A 20405-nucleotide genomic window follows, 5' to 3' on the forward strand; every position below is an offset into this window, starting at 1 on the left:
AGCAGGTGCCCAAATGCTACTGGAGATCAGTGGAGAAATAACTCCAGTAAGAATGAAAAGACGGAGCCAAAGCAAAAACAACACCCAGTTGTGGATGTGACTGGTGACGGAAGCAAGGTCTGATGCTGTAAAGAGCAATATTGCATAGGAACCTGGAATGTCAGGTCCATGAATCCAGGCAAATTGGAAGTGGTCAAACAGGAGACAACAAGAGTGAATGTCGACATTTTAGGAAGCAGCGAAATAAAATGGACTGGAATGGGTGACTTTAACTCAGAAGACCATCATATCTACTACTGCGGGCAGGAATCCCTCAGAAGAAATGGAGTAGGCATCATAGTCAACAAGAGAGTCCGAAATGCAGTACTTGGATGTAATCTCAAAAACACCACCACCCTTATGGCAGAAAGCAAAGAACTAAAGAGCCTCTTGATGAAAGTGAAAGAGGAGAGTGAAAAAGTTGACTTAAAGCTCAACAGTCAGAAAACTAAGATCATGGCATCTGGTCCCATCACTTCATGGGAAATAGATGGGGAAACAGTGATAACAGTGTCAGACTTTATTTTTTGGGGCTCCAAAATCACTGCAGATGGTGACTGCAGCCATGAAATTAAAAGATGCTTACTCCTTGGAAGGAGAGTTATGACCAACCTAGACAGCATATTAAAAAGCAGAAACATTACTTTGCCAACAAAGGTCCGTCTAGTCAAGGCTATGGTTTTTCCAATAGTCATGTATGGATATGAGAGTTGGACTATAAAGAAAGCTGAGTGTCGAAGAATTGATGCTTTTGAACTGTGGTGTTGGAGACGACTCTTTAGAGTCTCTTGGACTGCAAGGAGATCCAACCAGTCCATCCTAAAGGAGATCAGCCCTGGGATTTCTTTGGAAGGAATGATGCTAAAGCTGAAACTCCAGTACTTTGGCCACCTCATGCAAAGAGTTGACTCATTGGAAAAGACCCTGATGCTGGGAGGGATTGGGGGCAGGAGGAGAAGGGGACGAGTGGATGAGATGGCTGGATGGCATCACCGACTCGATGGACATGAGTTTGGGTGAACTCCAGGAGTTGGTGATGGACAGGGAGGCCTGGTGTGCTGCGATTCATGGGGTCGCAAAGAGTTGGACACGACTGAGCGACTGAACTGAACTGAATTTGTAAACATGATGGCAAGAAAAAAGTAGAAATGAGGAACATAAACTGCTTATTCTAATCGGTGTTTATAAATGTAAATACGAAAATGCATCCAATCACAAAGAACACAGCTGTTTTTTTCCTTCAATAAGATCATGAACCGTCAATGTTTTCCAAAGTATTGTGTTTTGATGATGGAAGCGTGAGAAGAGTGAGAGGTGAGGACGTGCTGGAACCCGTCTGGGAGGGACTCCCAAGGTTCTGGGTCTACAGGCCGGGTGTGCTGCGGGTTCTGTGTGCTGGGACAGGCAGCTCGGTCTCCCTGGCCCCCGCCTCAAACCAGAACATGGAATAAAACTGTGGGTCCACAAAGTTTAATTCTAGCTGGAATTCTAATGAGGTTGTTCCTCTTTCCCTGCACTCTTACTCTGCGATTCTCACACGCGCATGTTTAACAAGGGGGACAGAGGAGAGGGACCAGCACCAGCAGCCTGGCGCTGGCCACACTCTGGGCTCACAGAGTCACACGGGCCACCGGACACCGGATCATCACACTGACGAAGCACCCGCTACAAGGGCACTGCTGCTGCCGAGTCGCTCAGTCGTGTCCGACTCTGTGCGACCCCACGGACGGCAGCCCACCAGGCTCCCCCGACCCTGGGATTCTCCAGGCAAGAACACTGGAGTGGGGTGCCATGTCCTTCTCCAATGCATGAAAGTGAAAAGTGAAAGTGAAGTCGCTCAGTCGTGTCCGACTCTTAGCGACCCCACGGACTGCAGCCCACCAGGCTCTGTCCATGGGATTTGCCAGGCAAAATACTGGAGTGGGGTGCCATTGCCTTCTCCATACAAGGGCAGAGTCCCATGCTAACTTAAGCCTGCTAACTCAACAGGGATTTGCTAGACAAATGAATGGTGGGGAAGCAATCTGTGATCCCCTGACAACTGACAAGGTGCTGGCTGCAGGCAGTAACGAATCCGCCTGCCAACGCAGGGGACATGGCTTTGACCCCCGGTCTGGGAAGACCCCACCTGCCGCAGAGCAGCTACGCCTGTGCACCACCACTACTGGAGCCTGTGTGCTCGCAGCCCGTGCTCCACAGGAGACCTGCCCAGCGAGAGGCCACGCACCGCAACTAGAGAGCAGCCCGTGCCGCCACTAAGACCCCACACAGCCATCGATTCCTAAATTAGAAAAGACGCAGGCCTCACAGGAGCCTCTGATGTCACTGAACTCACACTAAGGTGGAGCCACTGACAGCCACAAAGCAACACAGACGCGGCTTCCAGACCCAGACCTACCAGCGTCCTCGACCCCAGACTGGAGCTCCGCAGCGTCTCGAGCTCTTCGGTCATCTTAGAGGCCAGGGCCTGGAGGTAACCCCGGGCGTCCTTCTCGTCGCTGACCCTAGAGGGGAAAGGGCCGTCCTGTGAGCGAGCACTGCCTGCTGTCCCTCCTCAAGACATGGAGGCTCCGCACCTCACCACCCAGGCACTGTGACCGCTGACCCCTGGTCAGGACAGTCCCAGCTCACTCTCTGGGCTCCTGGAAGCTCTGCTCCATCGCCACATGCGGGGCCAGCTCGACCCACACCGTGAGCCAGGTGGGGTGCTGCCTCCCACTTGCAGTCCCACGTCACGGTCACAGGACTGAACTCCTGCCCCCGGATGTTACCGATTTGGGGGAGACGAGGTGAACTGGGTACCGAGCCCGCAGAGGAGCAGCGTGAGGTGTGGAGGCGGGGGAGGTGGCTGGGGAACCGTGACCAGGCCCTCGGGCACGTACCACTGGATGATTTCCGCAATCTGGGCCTCCCAGTGGGCGACCGACTCCTTCTTGGCTGCCAGATCCTGCAGCTCATCCTCCAGCTGCCTATTCTGAGCCGTGAGCTTGTCCACAAAGGAGCAGAGCTGGTGGGAAACGGTCGGGACACACGATTCATTACTCGTTTACACATGACGTCAGCACCGCAAAACTGCAGGCTCTTTTGAAAGGTCTTCACATTTTCATTCACCATTATGAGGGTTTGCCAACCTAACTTCCAATGTGGGGTTCCTGGCCATATGTAACTTAAGCCCTGCTTCAACAGAAATGTGAGTGTCAAAGTGATCAGAGCTAGTGGTTACAGATAATCAGCAGCTTGTAACTAAATGAAGACATCCCACTTTGAAGACTAAACATATTCCATCATTTAGAAATTAAGTTATTTAAAACCCCAACTTCTAAGACTCAAGAGTGAAAAGAATGGCAGCTTCCACAGAGCGACACTCAGCCCTTCGATCACCTTCTCGTTCTCGGCAGTCAGCTTCTTGTTCTCCTCGAACAGCATCGCCCTCTCCCGCTCGTACTTATCCCTGATGGTGCCCACGGCCTCCTCCATCTCGTTGTGCCTGAGGACGCAGGACAGGCGTCAGGGCCCCCGGCCGCGGCGCGCCCCCGGCCCTGCCCCCACGCGCGCACTCACCGCTCTCGCCGGGACTTCTCCAGCTTGTCCTTCAGCATCATCACCTCTTTCTGCAGGGCCAGCTGCTGGCTTTCGGAGTCGTGCACCTCCTTCTTCACGTTCTTCACCTCCAGCACGTGGGAGGCCTCGCGTCTCACCAGCTCCTCTTCATAAAACAGGACTTTCTTCTCGAGCTCAGATTTTATCTTGGAAATCTCCTGCTGATGTTCTAGGGCGGCACCTGGCCCACGGCCCCCCTGCTTCATCTGAGGACAAAGGTTGGGACAGATCAGAAATCTCTGCATCCTCCTCGAGGGCCCCGCCTCACCCCGCCCACAGCAGACACAGTAAGGCTCCCGACGGCAGGCACTGATCCTTCCCACGGCTGCAGGGCAGGCTTTGCGGGGGTGGAGGGTTCTGCCCTGGAAAGGTTGAGTCCAGATTTGCCTGGGACCCCAAGGCCCTGCTCACACTCTGACGTGAGTGGCCCTCAAGGTCTCCTCATGTGGTCTGTTCATTCACACCAGAGGATTCTCTGGAGGGCCCTGAGTCAGGCACCTCCTGCTGACAGGGTCACACAGGGTTTCTGCTGTCATGGGTGGTGACGTGGGCACTGAGCTGTCAGGCTAGGAGGGTCATAGGGGTGAGGGGGTGAGGAGAGCGGGGTGGGGGGCGAGCTGCACGAGGCTGGACAACAGGAGGGCGTCGGGGAGGCTGGAAGGTGGGGTCGGGGTTATTCGAGAGCGCAGGAAGCCATCAGCGGCCAGTAGAGGCGTGACGGGCTCTGACTCTGGAGTGACACGCTGCCTGGAGAGGACAGACTACAGAGGTGAAGAGAGGGACCGAGAGACGCAGTCACGGCACCAAGTCTAGGCGAAGGGCCAGCTATGAGAGGGAGGAGACTGCTGTCTCCATCGCACAGATGAGGAGAAAGGCTCAGAAAGTGGAGGCCCGTATCTGAGGTCTCTCAGCTAACAGGGAGCTCCTACAGCCCCACCCCACCTCAGCCCCCTGCAGACAACCAGCAGGACATGGGCTGTGAGGAGCCCTTCCAGAATGACCTGCACTGAATTCACAGACCAAGACACAGAGAAAGCAAGAGGTGTCAGTGTACGAGGGCTGGTTCTAGGAGGTCAAGTGAAGGATCTGGTTCTGAAAAGCGAAAAGCTCCCACGAGCTTCCACGTCGGGATCCCGGGACTCCCACCCACCGGCTGCCAAGGACCACGGCCTGCCCCGCTCCCTCGGTGAGGAGAGACTCGCAGCACTACCTTGAGGGCCTCGAGCTCGCTCTCCACTTGCTTGGAAAAGTTCTCACTGTGCTCCCGCAGCTTGCGCTCCTTGGAGGCCTCGGCCACCGCGTCCTCGAGCTGCACCTCCAGCTGAGGAGGGAGAGAGCGCTGCTTACCGCAACCCGCCAGGCCCACCGTGGCTGGAGCCCTCCTGGGGAGGCAGTCCCAGGGAACCGAGTCTCCAGAAAGCTTCCTGATTTTTCACGCTCCCTCAGGTTCCATCACAAGTTAATGGCTGAGAAATACACGTTGGGACTTAACTAGAATGGCTGGTTAGCTTAAATTCTAATTTAAACGGATACACTGAAACTGAATTTCAAGAAAAGATACAAGTTTGTGAAAACAAGGATTTCTGATGCCTGCAGAACACAGATTCATTGTCCAAAGGGGAGATTCCAAACACACACCAGCGTGGAGAGAGTAAGGAGGTCTGTGTACCATGACCCTGCCTCAAGCTGAGCACCCCGGGCCCAGCTGCTTTGGCTGCAGGGCTACCCCCAGAACCAGAAGGGCTGTGCCCAACCAGGGGTTCACTGAAGAGAGCTGTGGTTGGCTGTAATTATTAACGCAAGTGTCCTGGGGTTCCACAACCAACTGTCTAAGAAGAAAGCACAGCCATCTTGAGGCCAAAGGACAAAGAGCCCTGAACATGAATGGAACAGAACAGGTATTTCCAGGCCCTCCTGGCAGTGTACTGAGGGAACCCCAACAAATTTATAGGTAGGGCTGCAGGAAATATGCTGCCTGTTAAGAGCAGAACATATCGAACCTTCTAGGATAGCAGTTCTCAAAGTGGGGTCCTGAGGCCCTTGAGGATCTGCAAGGCCTTCCTCCTCTAATTCCCTATCTTAGGAGCTAGGTTTTCTTCATGTAAATTATACAGCAAAGGTTATCACTACAGACAACACAGAAACACATATGAGAATCTGGGTGCTTTCTACTAAATCAGACATTAAAGAAATGCACAAAAATGATCATGGCATCCAGTCCCATCACTTCATGGCAAATAGATGGGGAAACAATGGAAACAGTGAGAGACTTTTATTTTCTTGGGCTCCAAAAATCACTGCAGATGGTGACTGCAGCCATGAAGTTAAAAGATGCTTGCTCCTTGAAAAAAAAGCTATTAAGAACCTAGACAGCATATTAAAAAGCAGAGACATTCTTTTGTCGACAAAGGTCTGTCTAGTCAAAGCTGTGGTTTTTCCAGTGGTCGTGTATGGATGTGAGCTGGACCATAAAGAAAGCTGAGCACTGAAGAATTGATGCTTTTGTGGTGTTGGAGACTATCGAGAGTCCCATGGACTGCAAGGAGATCCAACCAGTCAGTCCTAAAGATCAGTCCTGAACATTCACTGCAAAGACTGATGCTGAAGCTGAAACTCCAATACTTTGGCCACCTGATGCGAAGTACTGACTTCTTGGAAAAGACCCTGATGCTGGGAAAGATTAAAGGCAGGAGGAGAAGGAGATAACAGAGGATGAGATGGTTGAATGGTATCACCGATGGACATGAGTTTAAGCAAGTTCCTGGAGTTAGTGATGGACAGGGAAGCCTGGTGTGCTGCAGTCCATGGGGTCGCAAAGAGTCAGATACGACTGAGCGACTGAAATGAACTGAACTGAATCCGTCTGTGGTTATGTGAACATTTTTCAGTTTTAACTTCTAAGTTGTTAAACATTAAGGCCTGTAACCAAATACACATAAGCTCCCTGGGGCCTTGGTGACCTTCTGAGTGTCGAGGGTCCCAGAGTCAGTCTCGGTCCCTGGGCTGAGATGGGCCCTCCACCCGCTTCTAGCCTTCAGTTCTTGGAAGCCATGCCACATCACGTCACGGCATGTTTCTATGGTACTTCTGGGGCACAAAGCCCTCTACTTTACTCTAAAACTTTACTACTACAGAGACCTGTTTTAATAATTTCACAAATGTATGTATGTATCTTGTACTACAGAGACCAGTTTTAATAATTTCACAAATGTATGTATGTATCTTGTACTACTACAAGATAAACACTTGGCAGAGAAACTTACTTGGCTTCACATGAAATTTAAGATCCATTTTACTTCCCAGTGATTTACGGGATGCAGCCCGAGCTCTCAAAGCCACCTTACCGGGACCCTCCAGACACCCCATCAACACAGCCCGACGCCGCAAGACGCTACCTCCTTCCGGCCCTTGTCGGCCCTGCGGACCTCCTGCCGCAGCGCGTCGATCTTCTGCATGGCCGCCTCCACCTCCTCCTCTCGGTCCCGCAGCTGCCGTGACACCTTCTGCTTCTGGGAGCGCAGCTCGGCCATGCGTTCGTTGAGCTCCGAGAACTCCTGCAGGGCCAGCTTCCGCTGCTGGTGGGCGTCTTTCAGCTCTCGGGCCTGGGACTTTAACCGCTCGGAAGCCTCGATCAATTGCTGAACACAAGGAGTTACAGGCTGTTTACATTTGCCTAACAAGGACCGGAAGGTGAGAAGCACCACCTGCTGCTGTGTCAAGGGTTTGAAGTGACAGCAAATGCTGGTGAAAAGCTGCAGCCTCAGCCTCGAAAACTGAGCTCCCCGGGAAGGCCCTCTGTCGGCCCCAGCACAGCCTGAAGGCCACCAGGGCCCAGGGAGCCCACGAGGTGCCCAAGCTTGCCTGGCTCAGGAATCCCGACCTCTCCCGTGTCATCACACCATCACAGAGGTGGATGAAGGCCTGCAAGTCTCCGACGTTCCCACGAACGCAACTGCACACTCCGCGAAGCCATGCACTTTCCCACAGACGGGCCCGCCTACCTTGTGGAGGTCCTCCTTCTCCTGCCGCACCACGCGGTACTGCTTCTCCAGGCCCTTCAGCCGCTGCGCGGAATCCTCGTGCTCCTGGCGGAGAGTCACCGTGTCCTCGAGCTGCCGTTCCAGCCGACTGGAATCTGAGCGAAACAGGAAACAAGCCGGGATCCCTTACACGCGCGTGGCCGCCAGCACATCTGACAGACCCCCCAGACTTAGCTCTGACGTGTGTCCACACCCTCTCCCCGGGGACGTGAGCCCCGGGGCGCCTGCGGCCCGTCTGGCCCTCGCTCCCGTGTAACAGACAAGCACAGCTGGGCAGTGTGGGAGGGTCTCGGTGAGTAAGGCACTCAATGGCAGCCTTTTCTCGGATCAGGAAGGTGGGTCCCAGAAGGAAGCAGAGAGACGGCCACTGACTCGGGGTTGATTTGAGATGAGTCAGGTGTAGCGCCGACCCACATGTCAGGCTAAGGGCTGGGACTTAACGGTGCCTTGAGTCTTCAGGAAGCTCTGATAACTGGGAGCCACAAAACATGATTCTGGTGACACCAGATCTAGCACTTTAACATTGAAGAGGAAGCCCAGCTGTGGGAGAGACGAGCTCCAGAAAGAGAGAGTTATGGCTGTTCTGTCTCATATATATAAAGCATTAATTCTAACAGCTCAAATCAGTTCCTATAGTGTTAAAGTTAGGCACGTTAGAGAAATCATTTAAAATAAACTGGCAAAACTTTGCTAAAGTTTAACTTTTTTTTCCTGCTTTTCCATCCAATGGAAAGGACTCCAAGAATGTTCTTTACAGAAAGGAAGATCTGAGAACAGAGAGTCTAAGCAGGGTGACCTTAGAACACTCACCTGCTATCTTATTCTTCAAACGTTCGATCTCTTCGTTCAGCCGTTTGATCTCTTTGTCCCGGGCTGCACCGCCCAGGGTCCGGGCTGAGCCATGGAGGGACTGGACGGTCTGTGTGGACTCTGGGGAGGAGACGCATGTGAGCATGGGCCGTGGGGGGCAGAGGGCGGTCCCCGAGCAGAGGCCCCACCCCTCACCCTGCAGCTTCCGGCTCAGCTCCAGCCTCTCCTGCTCCAGCCTCCGGATGCGTCTCTCGTAGGCCTCCACCTGCAGGCTGGCCTCCAGATCGCGCTGCACGCCCTCATCTCTGGTCAGTGTGCTGGACTGCAGGATGCTCTTCAGAGAGCCCCGGTCAGAGAAGCAGCTGCAGATAAAGCAACAGCGTGTTCTCACCCACGGAGACTTTACAGGGACTTCATTAATGTTTAGAAACTTCCTGGGGTAAAAGATAAGCCTTTTCAAACTGGCAAACAAAATCACCTGTGAAAAGACTATTGTTTATGGAGCCAAAACCAGACAAGAGTCTTCCTTGCCCCAAACCACTGGGTGGCAATGGGTGGTGAGAGGGCTGGTTAGACAGAGCACCTCTGCAGGGCTGGGAAGTATAATTCTCTTTCTTTTATTGAAGTACAGTTGATTCTGGAGAAAGCAATAGCAACCCACTCCAGTATTCTTGCCTGGGAAATCCCACGGAGAGAGGAGCCTGGTGGGCTATAGTCCGTGGGGTTGCAGGAGTTGGGCGTGACTTAGTCACTGAACAGACGATGTGGATTCACTTCACTGTGATGGCGCCGAGTGTAATCTCTAAGTCACCATGCACACCTAACCATGAACTGAGGGAGAAGGCCTCCTGCACGAGGGCCTGGGCTGGCAGGGCCTGGGGGGCTGTGGGCAGAGGCGCCCTGATGCTCAGTGGTGGCTGCAGCATGATGAGGGGCGAGGACACGCTGGCTCTGCCCTCACCGGGACCGTCCCCTCAGCCTCTGGGGCTTGTCGTCCCCCGCATACTGTCAGCACCCTGCACGGCTCCTTCCAGTCCAGCCCCTGGACCAGCACAGCCCAGGTCCTCACCAACCAGCAGCGACTCACGACGCGCCTCTGCACGAGCGCACTCTGATACACAGATTCGGGCTGAGGAAGGTTCTCTCCGTCAGAGCTGAACTTGGGGACAAGCCACTTAGCTCCTCTTGCTTTTAACGTGATGACAACGTCAGGGGCGTTTCTGAGTTCTACACAGTGAGGGAGTGTGCACATACACATACACAGAAGGACAGTCAGGGACGCTTTTCTGAGTTCTACAGTGACTGTGCGTGCACGCGCGCACACACACACACACACACACACACACTCTCCCTCACAGAAGGGCCTGGCTGGTGTTTCTCAAAGGTGGTCTGTTTCAGGAAGAGGTCCCTGGGTTAACCTGCCAAACCTGGAGCCTCCCTGGGGGCCAAAGGTCCGCAGGTGTGACAGGCACCCAGTGAGCTGAACGAGGTGGAAGGGCCTAGAGCCTCTGCAGAGGGGCTAACAAGTCAACACGTCCAGCACACCCAGAATGCCGCCACTGGGCTGGAAGGCATCTGCCGTCACTCTGGTCTAAGCACACTAACTCCAGCATCACACCTGAAGAGAGCTTTCACAAGCTAGGGCAGAAGTAGGCCGCTTCCGCGGAGAAGGCAATGGCAACCCACTCCAGTACTCTTGCCTGGAAAATCCCATGGATGGAGGAGCCTGGTAGGCTGCAGTCCATGGGGTCGCTAAGAGTCGGACACGACTGAGCGACTTCACTTTCACTTTTCACTTTCATGCATTGGAGAAGGAAATGGCAACCCGCTCCAGTGTTCTTGCCTGGAGAATCCCAGGGACAGCGGGGCCTGGTGAGCTGCCGTCTATGGGGTTGCACAGAGTCGGTCACAACTGAAGCGACTTAGCAGCAGCAGCAGGCCGCTTCCGTAAAAATTTATACCAATTTAGGCACCCGCGGCTGGAGGCAGCCAGGAACCAAGCTCAGTGACCTCGCTCCAGGCGCCGAGGCAGCCCCATTTGTCTTATTTTACTGCCTTTCTTCCTCAGCCCCCTTTGCTTGGCCCAGTGTCCTTTTAAAATCGAGTTAGAGCACCATGAGCACCACAACTCTGCGGAAGCCCCTGGAGACAGGCCACACACACGACCCCCAGCCAGGGCTCCCGCGGGTGTGCTCACAGGCGGGGTTCAGCTCTCATCTACAGCCCCTCCCCGTGCCCCCAGGAACCCCAGGGCTGCAGCAAAAACCCCCACGAAAGCCAGCAGAGCCCAGATGAAGGGGACGCTCAGCCGGGGTGACCAGACAACCTGCTGCCAGCCAGGGCCCCCAGTGTCCCACCTGCGCAAACCCCGTCTGGCTGAGTGGCCAGCAGAGGTCGTGGCCAGCAAACTAGGGCCTGCAGGCTGAACCCCCTCAAGTCTGAGGTAAAAACAGCTTTTCCACTTTTAATGGGTTGTTAAAAGAGAAGCTCCCTCAAGCACAGAACACGTCCAAGTCCCTGGCTCTGACGGGGCTCTGCCCCACATGGAGGCTCCTCCACCCCACGGGAAGACCCCCACCTTCGGGGAAGGCAGACGAAGACGCACCTTTCCGTGGTGAACGTGAACCCGATGAACGGCAAGTGCAATCCAGAGAAGCCCGTGTGAGAACCAGGAGGTAACACTTCCTGCAGGAGAACACAGCCAACGTGAACAAAACCATGTTCAAACCAACAGAGAACAGGAGGGGAGAGCGTTCCAGGGGAGTCACGGTGCAGCGGGGAACCCCACAGGGCCTCCCAGAACGCTGCCCACTCGGGGCTGGGTGCCGGCCGGTTCCCGCTTCATTCCCAGCTTGAGCCAAAGCACGAGGCTGTGAAGGGGATAAACACACTGCTTCTGAGACAGCGATGCTCAGGCTGAAGTGGGATCAGGTAACTGCAAACCTTCTAAAGCGGCAGGAGCCGCTGCTCACCGTTACCCTGAGCAGGGGGGACACGGGGCGGAGGCAGGGGTGCTGGGTTCCTGCCCTGAAACAGGCCAGAAGCGGGGTCTGGAACCCAAGGGGAGACTGTTTTACATGGGTTTACTGCTATTTTTCAGTTTGAGGATCCTTCTCTATTAAAAATAAAAGCAAAGTTATTTACCTGGGAAATTTCAGTGTGGAAATACGTTTATCTGAAGTTCAGGAAAAATCCTTTCAAAAATAATATTAATACTTTCCTCGGTCTTTTCTCACATCATCTAAAGTTCCACTCTTATTTTACTAAGAAAGAGCCTCTAAATCAAACACAGTTTTCTTTTCCCTGGTTAAACCTCAGTTTCTCTATCCCCAACACTCATGTTAAAGGGCTTAAAGTAACACATACTGAATGTTGAGTCTGATGAGACCAAAATAATTTCACAACACGTGAGCAAAACTCTCCGGGCCCAAAAAGTACAATGAAGAGCTCCTCAGCGGCCCTGTGAGACCAGGTCAGATACCAGGTGGGCCCCACGGCCAGCACCCAACGTGGAGAACCACAATCTGAGACATACACTAGGTGGGCCCCACGGCCAACACCCAATGTGGAGAACCCAGGACCTGAGATATCAGCGCCTCAAAATCGGCCTCTCATCCCTGTTGCTCCCGACCTCCGGCCATGCAAGCAAACAGTCACGCACATGCTGAACACACGTGTCGGCAGAAGAGCGGACATGTCCTCGAGCACAGGGACAGTGAGGAGGAGCGGAGACCCAGAGACCCATGCCACCGTGGGGCCACGGGCAGGCCCCTGGCAGGGGGACAAGGCAGAAGGGACACTCTGATGCAACAGAGAACGTGACACTGTTCACAAAGGCACAAAAGCATCAAATAATTCTGATGAATCCTAAAACAGAACAGCTATTTAAAACTGAGTAAGCCATCTCTTTAAGGACCAAGCTGAAGGCTAGAATGAGAGGTGCATTCCTTGAGGCAACCGCCACAGTTTCGGAAGTTGGCACAGTTCTCAGATTCGCCACCTTGATGAGCAAGCCGTGTGCACGCAGACCTGAGACACAGCATGGAGGGCAGGGTGCCGCCACACTTACGATGTTCCGCAGCACGTCGTCGTCCACGTCGAAGTTGGACGTGTCGGAAGGACTGCTCACATCCGGGATGTAGGGCGCCTCCAGATTCCGGATGTTCTCCCAGTTCAGCCCTTGGAAGAAGGCGTGCTTCTTGAAGTCCTCCACCCCGTTCTGCCCCAGCCGGCGCTCCCGGCTGCAGATCAGCCTCTGGATAAGGTCTCTGGCCTCCTCGGACACGTCTGTGACGTGGGACGGGAACTGAAACCGCTCCTGGGGGGGCAGGGGGGCAGTCAGGGGACTCGCGGCACGCAGGCATCACGGGGAACAGAGCAGAGGCGCAGCTGCAGCGCTACAGTCCCTTTCTGCATCCCAGTGGCCACGCGCAGCCGAAGCTGATGGAGCTTCATTCCAGAAAACCCTCAGTCTCGCTGGTTTAGTCACGGTGGACTTGTCATCACCCTGCACGTGAACTAAAACGGTGATAAATGCCCACCTATCAAGGTGGCAAAGAACACCGACAGCAGGTTGCAGGTGGGCGAGAAACGGGCACACCTTCAGTACGAGTTTTGCCCACAGCATCAATGAGAACACACGACATGCTCGTGACGCCATTCTGCTCTGACCAAGGAAATTGAAAAGTACCTCAAAGCTCATCACAGAGGGACTTGCTAAAACGAGATACACTGCACACATACACACGGTAAGTAAGGTCTGCCTCTGAGCACTGAGGAGAAAGACGAGCGGAACCCTGGCCATATGTGACCGAGATCCCATTTATTTAAACAGTCCCCACCTCCCACATGCTAGGAGGTTCACAAGGCCACACACGCACCAGGGCACCGTGGGCCTGTGTGCTGAGCCACCCCTGCGGTTCAGGCCTCACCTGTAATCTCTAGAAGGGACAGCAGCGCTGCCTCACGGGGCTGCAGCAGAGACGGAATAAATGATCAGAGACCACCGGGGTGGGGGTGGGGGTGCCCACAGGCGGCAGGCGCTCAGGGAGACAGCAGGCCTTAGAATGCAAGCAAGTCCCACTTATTCCCTTCACCACGTTTACCACCAGAAGTTCACAGGGTGCCTTTCATCAACTTACTGCATGCACTTCGGCATGTCTGAAGTTTTTAATAGTATATATTAATTTATAAATAAAAATACATTCCTACTTTGAAAACAAATTTTTTAAGGAATAACTTTTCTTGAGTTAAGAGAAAGATGCTTTAGGACTTTAATGTTAATCTGCTCCTTATCTGAGCAAATACTGGGAGACCAGGCTGGGAGGAGAGAGCAGACAAGTGAGCACCTGTCTGGGTGAGTGACCGAGCAGGTGGGGAAGGGTGCTGTGAGCCAACCGGCAGAGAGGCTGACCCTGGAGTCAGAAGGACGTGGGGAAAGGTGTAAAAAGAAAAAACACAGATGACAAAAATCTTAGAAGGAAGAAGAAATAATAAACAGAAAATGAGGGAAATAGAAGTGAAAAATGAGTACCTGGGAAAAGGGGGGAAAGCAGGAGGAAAAGAAACAGGCTCAAGAAAGGACTAAGAGCACTACTGTGCTGAGACGTGTGATCCACTCCTGACGACTTCGGGGCAAACAGGCTGGAGGGGCAGAGCTGACGCCTAAGGAAGGGCGGGCACACAGGCGGCAGGGGCCCGAGAGCCCCCTTGGGCAGTTCTCGCCCACCTGGCCCCGCACGGACCTGTGTCTAGCTCCCGAAGCCCACATCTCCTGCAGGGGTTCTGGCCAACGGACCCACCACCCTCCACCAGGGAACGGGAGCGTCCCCCTCCGCTCTCGTCTCCCGGGTCAGCAGCCCACTCGGACACCCGTCTGGCCGCCCAGCCTGCTCCACCCATCCCTCTTCCCCAGGGACTCGAACACACACGGGGTGGAAGTGCGACGGCTTACTTCATGGTTCATGATCTTCCCGTAGGTCTCCACGAGGGACTCGGCGTAGAACGGGGTCTCTCCATACAGCATCTCGTACATGCAGACGCCCAGAGACCACCAGTCGCACTCGGGGCCGTACTTGCCCATGCCGTCCTCCATCGCCTGCAGGATCTCTGGGGAGATGTAGTCCGGGGTGCCCACGGCCACGGAGGACTGCACCTTAGGGGAGAGGGCGGGCAAGGTGAAGGGAAACCCGAGGACGTCTCTAGGAGACAGTGGATGAAGAAACAATCACAGGATAAACCTGGCACAGGATAAACCTGGCACATGGTCATGATTTAAAAACCTCATAACGAAAAATTCAATGCAAATAAATGTTCCTATAGCACTAAACCGGGGCTTCCCGCGTAGCTCTGTTGGTAAAGCATCTGCCTGCAATGTGGGAGACCTGAGTTCAATTCCTGGATCGGGAAGTTCCCCTGGAGAAGGAAATGGCAGCCCACTCCAGTACTCTTGCCTGAAGAATTCCATGGACAGAGGAGCCTGGTGGGCTACAGTTCATGGGATCGCAAGAGTCAGAGACAACTTAGAGCTATTTTTATAGCGTTAAACATCGGACAGTTTCCAGAATGCACCAGACTCTCCTGCCCGCCGGGTTTTTCAATCCCTAGATGCCCACCCAGCCCCACACAGCACTGGAGCCCCACATTCCCCATCGCGGCTCAAAGTGCAGTCCAGGCACCCCGTGCGTCCAGGCCAGGCCGCCTCAGACTTGTACGTGCATGGACACCACACGCTTTCGAGAGGGATTCTAAGATCCTGCCTTTCTGACACGCTCCCAGGGGAAGCTCGGGCTGATCACCCACACCCTACCCTCGAGCTCCAAACTGGAACGTCTGGAAGTAGGTCCAGGGACCTGCTGGGTGCTGGACACGCCCTCCGTGGGGAGCTGCAACCATCACGGAGACAACGTGGGGGCTGGGTGTGCTGAGAGGCCACAGACCGGCCTCAGAGCATGTGGAGTCCAAAGGACTGGGGTCAGCAAGACGCGACGACAACAGCCAAGAAGGCCCGTCCTCGAAAAGACCAGCCTCTCCCTGGTCACAGCCCAGGGCCCGGTGGCAGGACTCAGTGGGGAGTCCTCAGGAGTCGGACAGGGCAGCAGGGGACAGCTACCGGGAGGTGAGGTGGGTGAGCCCCCGGGGAAAGATGCCCAGCGCGCGGGCTCAGACCAAGGCCAGAGCTCCCTCGTTAGAAGACTGGCTTTGGGGACAGCACCAATAGACCCATCACATTAGAAATAAGAGACTGGCTTTGTGGAGAGAGTTAACCGACTCGCTCTTTTTAAAACACTGTCACGTACTGCCAGCTTTATGTTCTTTTACTGCTGCTTGAAAACCCACAGCAAGGGGTGGGGCAGGGGCTGCTCTCTCTGGAGAAGCAGTTACAGTAGACTTTATGACTCGTGTAGGTTTTTAAAAGACTCCCAAAACACCTAAAACCCAAACTGCGACGGGGGCCACCGGGAAGGATGCAGACGATTCCCTGACGCAGTGGAGCTGCGTGCTGGAGCCAGCCGAGGGAGGCGGGAGGCCCACCAAGGCCACCTGGCCATCGGGCTCGGGATGGCCACTCTGGGGGTGTCCTCCCGCTCTGCAGAGGGAGCGTCCGCTGGCCCTTGGGAGGGGGGTACCCCCATTCAGGAAGTCCTGCCCCAGACAGAAACGAGAAGACACCGACACCCAGCTCAGGTCTGCCCACTGGCCGGCTGCCCCTCTCTCACCGTGGGGTCGGCGCCCGGGAGTCGCCCCGGGGATCTGAGGACACCTGAACTCCTCTCTGCAGAAGGCACACAGATCACTTTCGCGAACACAGGAAGCAATCAAGATGTTTTAACCGTAAATAGAAAATTTCAACTGTTTTCTAAATGGACTTGTCTTCTTAATTTACGTTAATAAACTTGGTTTCTTAATTGTATCTCAAATTGAAAATGCAAACAAGCCCCTTCTAACTGCAAGCAAAACACAAAACCAAATGGAAAAGTTTCAACAAAAATACCTACAGTTCCATCGTCATTCATCTTCAAACAGGATCCAAAGTCGGCCAGGCGGATATGACCATTTACATCCAGAAGGACATTGTCAGGTTTAATGTCTCTGTTAGTAAAATAAATACATAGGTGAACCATTCCCATGCAACACTCAGGTAGGTCACAGCCCTTCACTAGTAGAGAATCACCACAGGAAGCGCTAGTTCGTCACGACAGGACCTAGGAGAGCACCCCTGGGGCGGTGTGGTTGGCGTGCAGCAGTTAATGGTGAACCCCCATTAACCGCTGGGACTGGTCACGGACCCCCCCCCCCCGCCCCCCTGCCAGCCCAGGCCTCCCGCATGCTGGGCGCTGCTCTCGACCGGGCCCACAGCAGGGGCTGGACAGCACTTCCTGCCTTCAGGAAGCCTCCCTCTGGCCAGGATATCAAGACATGAACACGCCAGGCACAGCCGCGCAGGGCCTCGGCATCACAAGGCACAAGCCGTGTGGCAACTGCTACGAAGAGACACGAGCGAACAGAGGAGGCAGAGGGACAGCGTGCAAAGGGGGCCAGGTGGCCGAGGCCACCGAGGAGACGCCTGGGCGGGACCTGATGCATATCGGGTTGCATGAGGAGCCGGGGCAGGACGGTGTCGCACGTGTATTCCAGAGCACCACGGGCCCCTCCCCAAGTGTATGTTATAGACGATGACAGGGAAGCTCAGAGCGCAGCAGTCTGCCAGTCACCCCGCACAGGAAAGGGAAGTCTCTCACTCAAGCCGTCATCCTACCGACCGTCCTGTGTACTGGCCAACACCGGGCGGGGAGTGGGGGGCGGTGCGGTGGACTTCAAGGGACTAGTCCTCCTTCCTGGCAGAATAAGTCTGTGTGACCAGACAGCATGACAAGGAACACAAACTTTACAAGGAAGGTGTTCACCAAGAAGACCGCAAGGATGCTCCCAGCAGCACAGCTGGTAACAGCCGCCAAGAGGGGCTGTGACAAGGCCCACCTTCTGCAAGGGGGCTTGAGCATGGACCACCTCAAGTCCCCCTGCAGAAGGGACACAGAAGCCGGGCCACTCTGGCCTGACACAATGCTACACCCTGATGCAAACACACAAAAGCCCCTGCTACTCCCACAACACAGAAAGTCTCACAAACACATGTGAGCAAAAGATGATTAATCCAAAAAAAGTAAAGCAAAAAAAACAAACCCCAAATCCCTCTAGCCAAGCACTCCAGACTGAAATAAATCTTAAATAAATACTCAGGAGTACGAAAGAGAAAACAACCATTTGTAAAAAAACATTCCAGATAATTCCGTAGTTCTGAAGCAGCAGTCTAATCCCTTTCTCACTTTTGGAAGGTAACATTTCAGCTTAATGCATATTGCCTTCTCCAGAGAGAAAGGGAAAAGGTTTGGGCCTGCCTTACTGAGAGCCTAGCAGTCCAGAGAAAGGCTCCATTTGGGGAAACCTCATTGCCCTGTAAAAAGTACCTGCCAAACCAGAAAGATGATTCCAGGAGGAGTTAGCCAAAAAAAAAAAAAAAGTGCTGTTCAGGTTTTCAGCTTTACAGTATCTCTGGACAACCTTTTCTTTCTTTTTTCATCAGAAGCGACCAAACAATTAAGATGGTGAAACCTCTGAGACCAAATCCTTGTCCCAGCTCTACCCTGTTCCCAACTGCTCACTGAATGGATCATGTGCCCCTTATGTTGAAGTGGCCACTTATTTGCTCTCCTGCCTCCTTGAAAGAAAGGAAAGAAAATTATGTTTTGCCACTGATTTAGCCATATGAAACTCATCTCATCACCCTTTTCTGGGTCTGAAGCTGCTGTCTCTAAAAGTGCCATCTCATTGTGCTTTGTATCGGTTAGTGCTGGAGAAATCTTGAAAAGCATATGTACAAAACTTTTAAATTTTATATTATTTTGGAACTTTGCTTCTTTGGGGTTGAGGCACACTGGTCACCCCTCTGCCTGTAAGAGCTCTCTACAGTCTGTGGGCTAGCAGTGTGCTGATCTTTTAAAGTTTCTTTCCCTACCCAATCCCCCTTTTTTGATGAGGTTTCAGTGAGGTCTGTTAGGTGTGCATCCTGCAGCTTAATTGGCTTAAAATGTTCTCTCCTTTGGTGTCTCTTTGGGGACCAACTGGGAGAAAAAAAAAACCAATAGTGTAACCGTTTTGATACTGAAAATTGATAAATGTCTTTTTGAAATAAAGAACCAGTTCCTCCAAAAAAAAAAAAAAAAAGAATCCCTTGATGACTCAGAAAAATAAAAACTACTTTCCTATTCTAGTGGTTAAAACTGAGCTTCCACTGCAGGGGGCAAAGGTTTGATGCCCAGTCAGGGAACTAAGATCCCACCTGTGACAAGTCATGGCAAAACCAAACAGAACTAGACAAAAATAAGGAGAAGAGAAAAGAGATTTGATTTAACCCAGGGGAGAAATAGAAGAAAAAGACGATCTTAACAGAAATGAAAACTAAAGTGTAAGATGCCACAGAAGAATCAATTTAAATAAAAATCTAGGGCTGCTCTGGCGGCTCAGTGGTAAAGAATCCTCCCACCAATGCAGAAGACACAGGTTCAATCCCTGATGTGGGAAGAGCCCATGTGCCTCAGAGCAACGCAGCCCGTGTGCACGCCACAGCTCCTGAAGCCCCGCGCCCTAGAGCCCGCGCTCCGTGGCGAGAGAAGATAGCCTGTGAGGTCCACCCGCGCGCTCCGCAACCAGAGAAAAGCCTGTGCAGCAACCAAAACCCAGCATAGCCAAAAATAAACAAAAAATTTAAAAAAAAGTCAAATGAAAGGCAGTGAAGAAACGGAGGAAAGGATCTGAAAAAGTAAAAATGGGACAAATAATTAAAAAGGGTCAGGGACAAAGCAGCTGGAGACTGAAATGGAAGACAGGTAAAGAAGGCACAACATATTCATAACAAGAGTCCCTGAAGAATCAAAACAATAAAACATCATATCTGAACCTGAAACCCAAGACAACTTTCCAGACATTAAAAAAAAAAAAAGACCTGAATCTACAGACTGAAAGGCTCATCAAATTTAAAAATAAGTAAGTGTCCTGCTTTTTTTGGAGCCAGACCAGTTGATATTGAAAGCTGATATGGAACAACCAACATGTAAGAACAGCTAGGAAAACACTGAAAAGAAAGAGGTGTGATGGGAGACTTGGCCCCATGGAATTTCAAGCCTCCATGATGTGGTCCCAGAGCAGAGACAGAAAGACAATGGAACAGAATAACATATCCAGAAGAGACCAAACTCAGAGAAACTGAGCGTATCATGGAGATGCTGCTTCAGATCAGTGGGCAAAGACATCTAAGTTCGTGCTGGGACAACCGAAGAGCCTTTTAATTAGAGATAAAATCAGATCCATTCTTTATATAAGAATAAACTCCAAATGGAGTTTACGTAAAAAATAAAACCATTAGAAGAAAACAACCAATAAATTTAATACATTACAAAACCTGCCTGTGGGACTTCCCTGGAGTGGCTGAGACTCTGGGCCCCCAGTGCAGGGGGCCTGAGGTCAATCCCTGATCAGGGAACTAGATCCCTCGTGTCACAAGTAAGACCCAGCACAGCCAAATAAACAATTTTTTTTTTAAAACAAAGAGTTGAATGGAAATGTTAAAATTAAAAACAAAACCCTGCCAGGCTGCAATCCCTGGGAGCCTGTGCCTCTTGGGTCTCTGCTCTGCTGGTTTCTGAGGCTGACCTCCTAGGAACGGTGGTGCCCACTGGCGTGCTCGGCCAGGTCGGAGGTCACCGCTGCTTCCTGCAGTGAGCCTCGAAGGGGTCCAGCTGCCAAAGGCGGGGCGCAGCCGCTCTGTCTGCAGGAGCCCGGCTCGGGGGCAGTGGGCACTGCCCTAAGAAGTCGCCATGGCCCACATCCTCCCATGAGAAAGGGGCCCAAAGCTATGGT

The 20405-nt window shown here is 53.0% G+C and overlaps 1 protein-coding gene across 2 annotated transcripts in view; it reads right to left on the bottom strand.

The window, feature by feature from the left end:
- Positions 1–20405, bottom strand: part of CDC42BPB (CDC42 binding protein kinase beta) — a 98222-nt gene that overhangs the window by 21985 nt on the left and 55832 nt on the right. For both annotated transcript variants that reach the window (XR_009732231.1, XM_061395413.1), the window contains exons 6-18: positions 16487–16580; positions 14443–14643; positions 12559–12807; positions 11095–11174; positions 8685–8851; positions 8490–8609; positions 7641–7774; positions 7035–7277; positions 4850–4960; positions 3601–3845; positions 3421–3526; positions 2922–3046; positions 2438–2543 (exon numbers count right to left, since the gene is read on the bottom strand). Coding sequence is in view for 1 of the 2 variants with exons in the window: in XM_061395413.1 (XP_061251397.1) it covers positions 2438–2543; positions 2922–3046; positions 3421–3526; positions 3601–3845; positions 4850–4960; positions 7035–7277; positions 7641–7774; positions 8490–8609; positions 8685–8851; positions 11095–11174; positions 12559–12807; positions 14443–14643; positions 16487–16580 (1981 nt within the window). In the remaining variant the exon portion in view is untranslated. The remainder of the gene's footprint in view (positions 1–2437; positions 2544–2921; positions 3047–3420; positions 3527–3600; positions 3846–4849; positions 4961–7034; positions 7278–7640; positions 7775–8489; positions 8610–8684; positions 8852–11094; positions 11175–12558; positions 12808–14442; positions 14644–16486; positions 16581–20405) is intronic.

The sequence above is a fragment of the Bos javanicus genome, chromosome 21 (assembly GCF_032452875.1).
Source record: "Bos javanicus breed banteng chromosome 21, ARS-OSU_banteng_1.0, whole genome shotgun sequence".
NCBI lineage: Eukaryota > Metazoa > Chordata > Mammalia > Artiodactyla > Bovidae > Bos > Bos javanicus.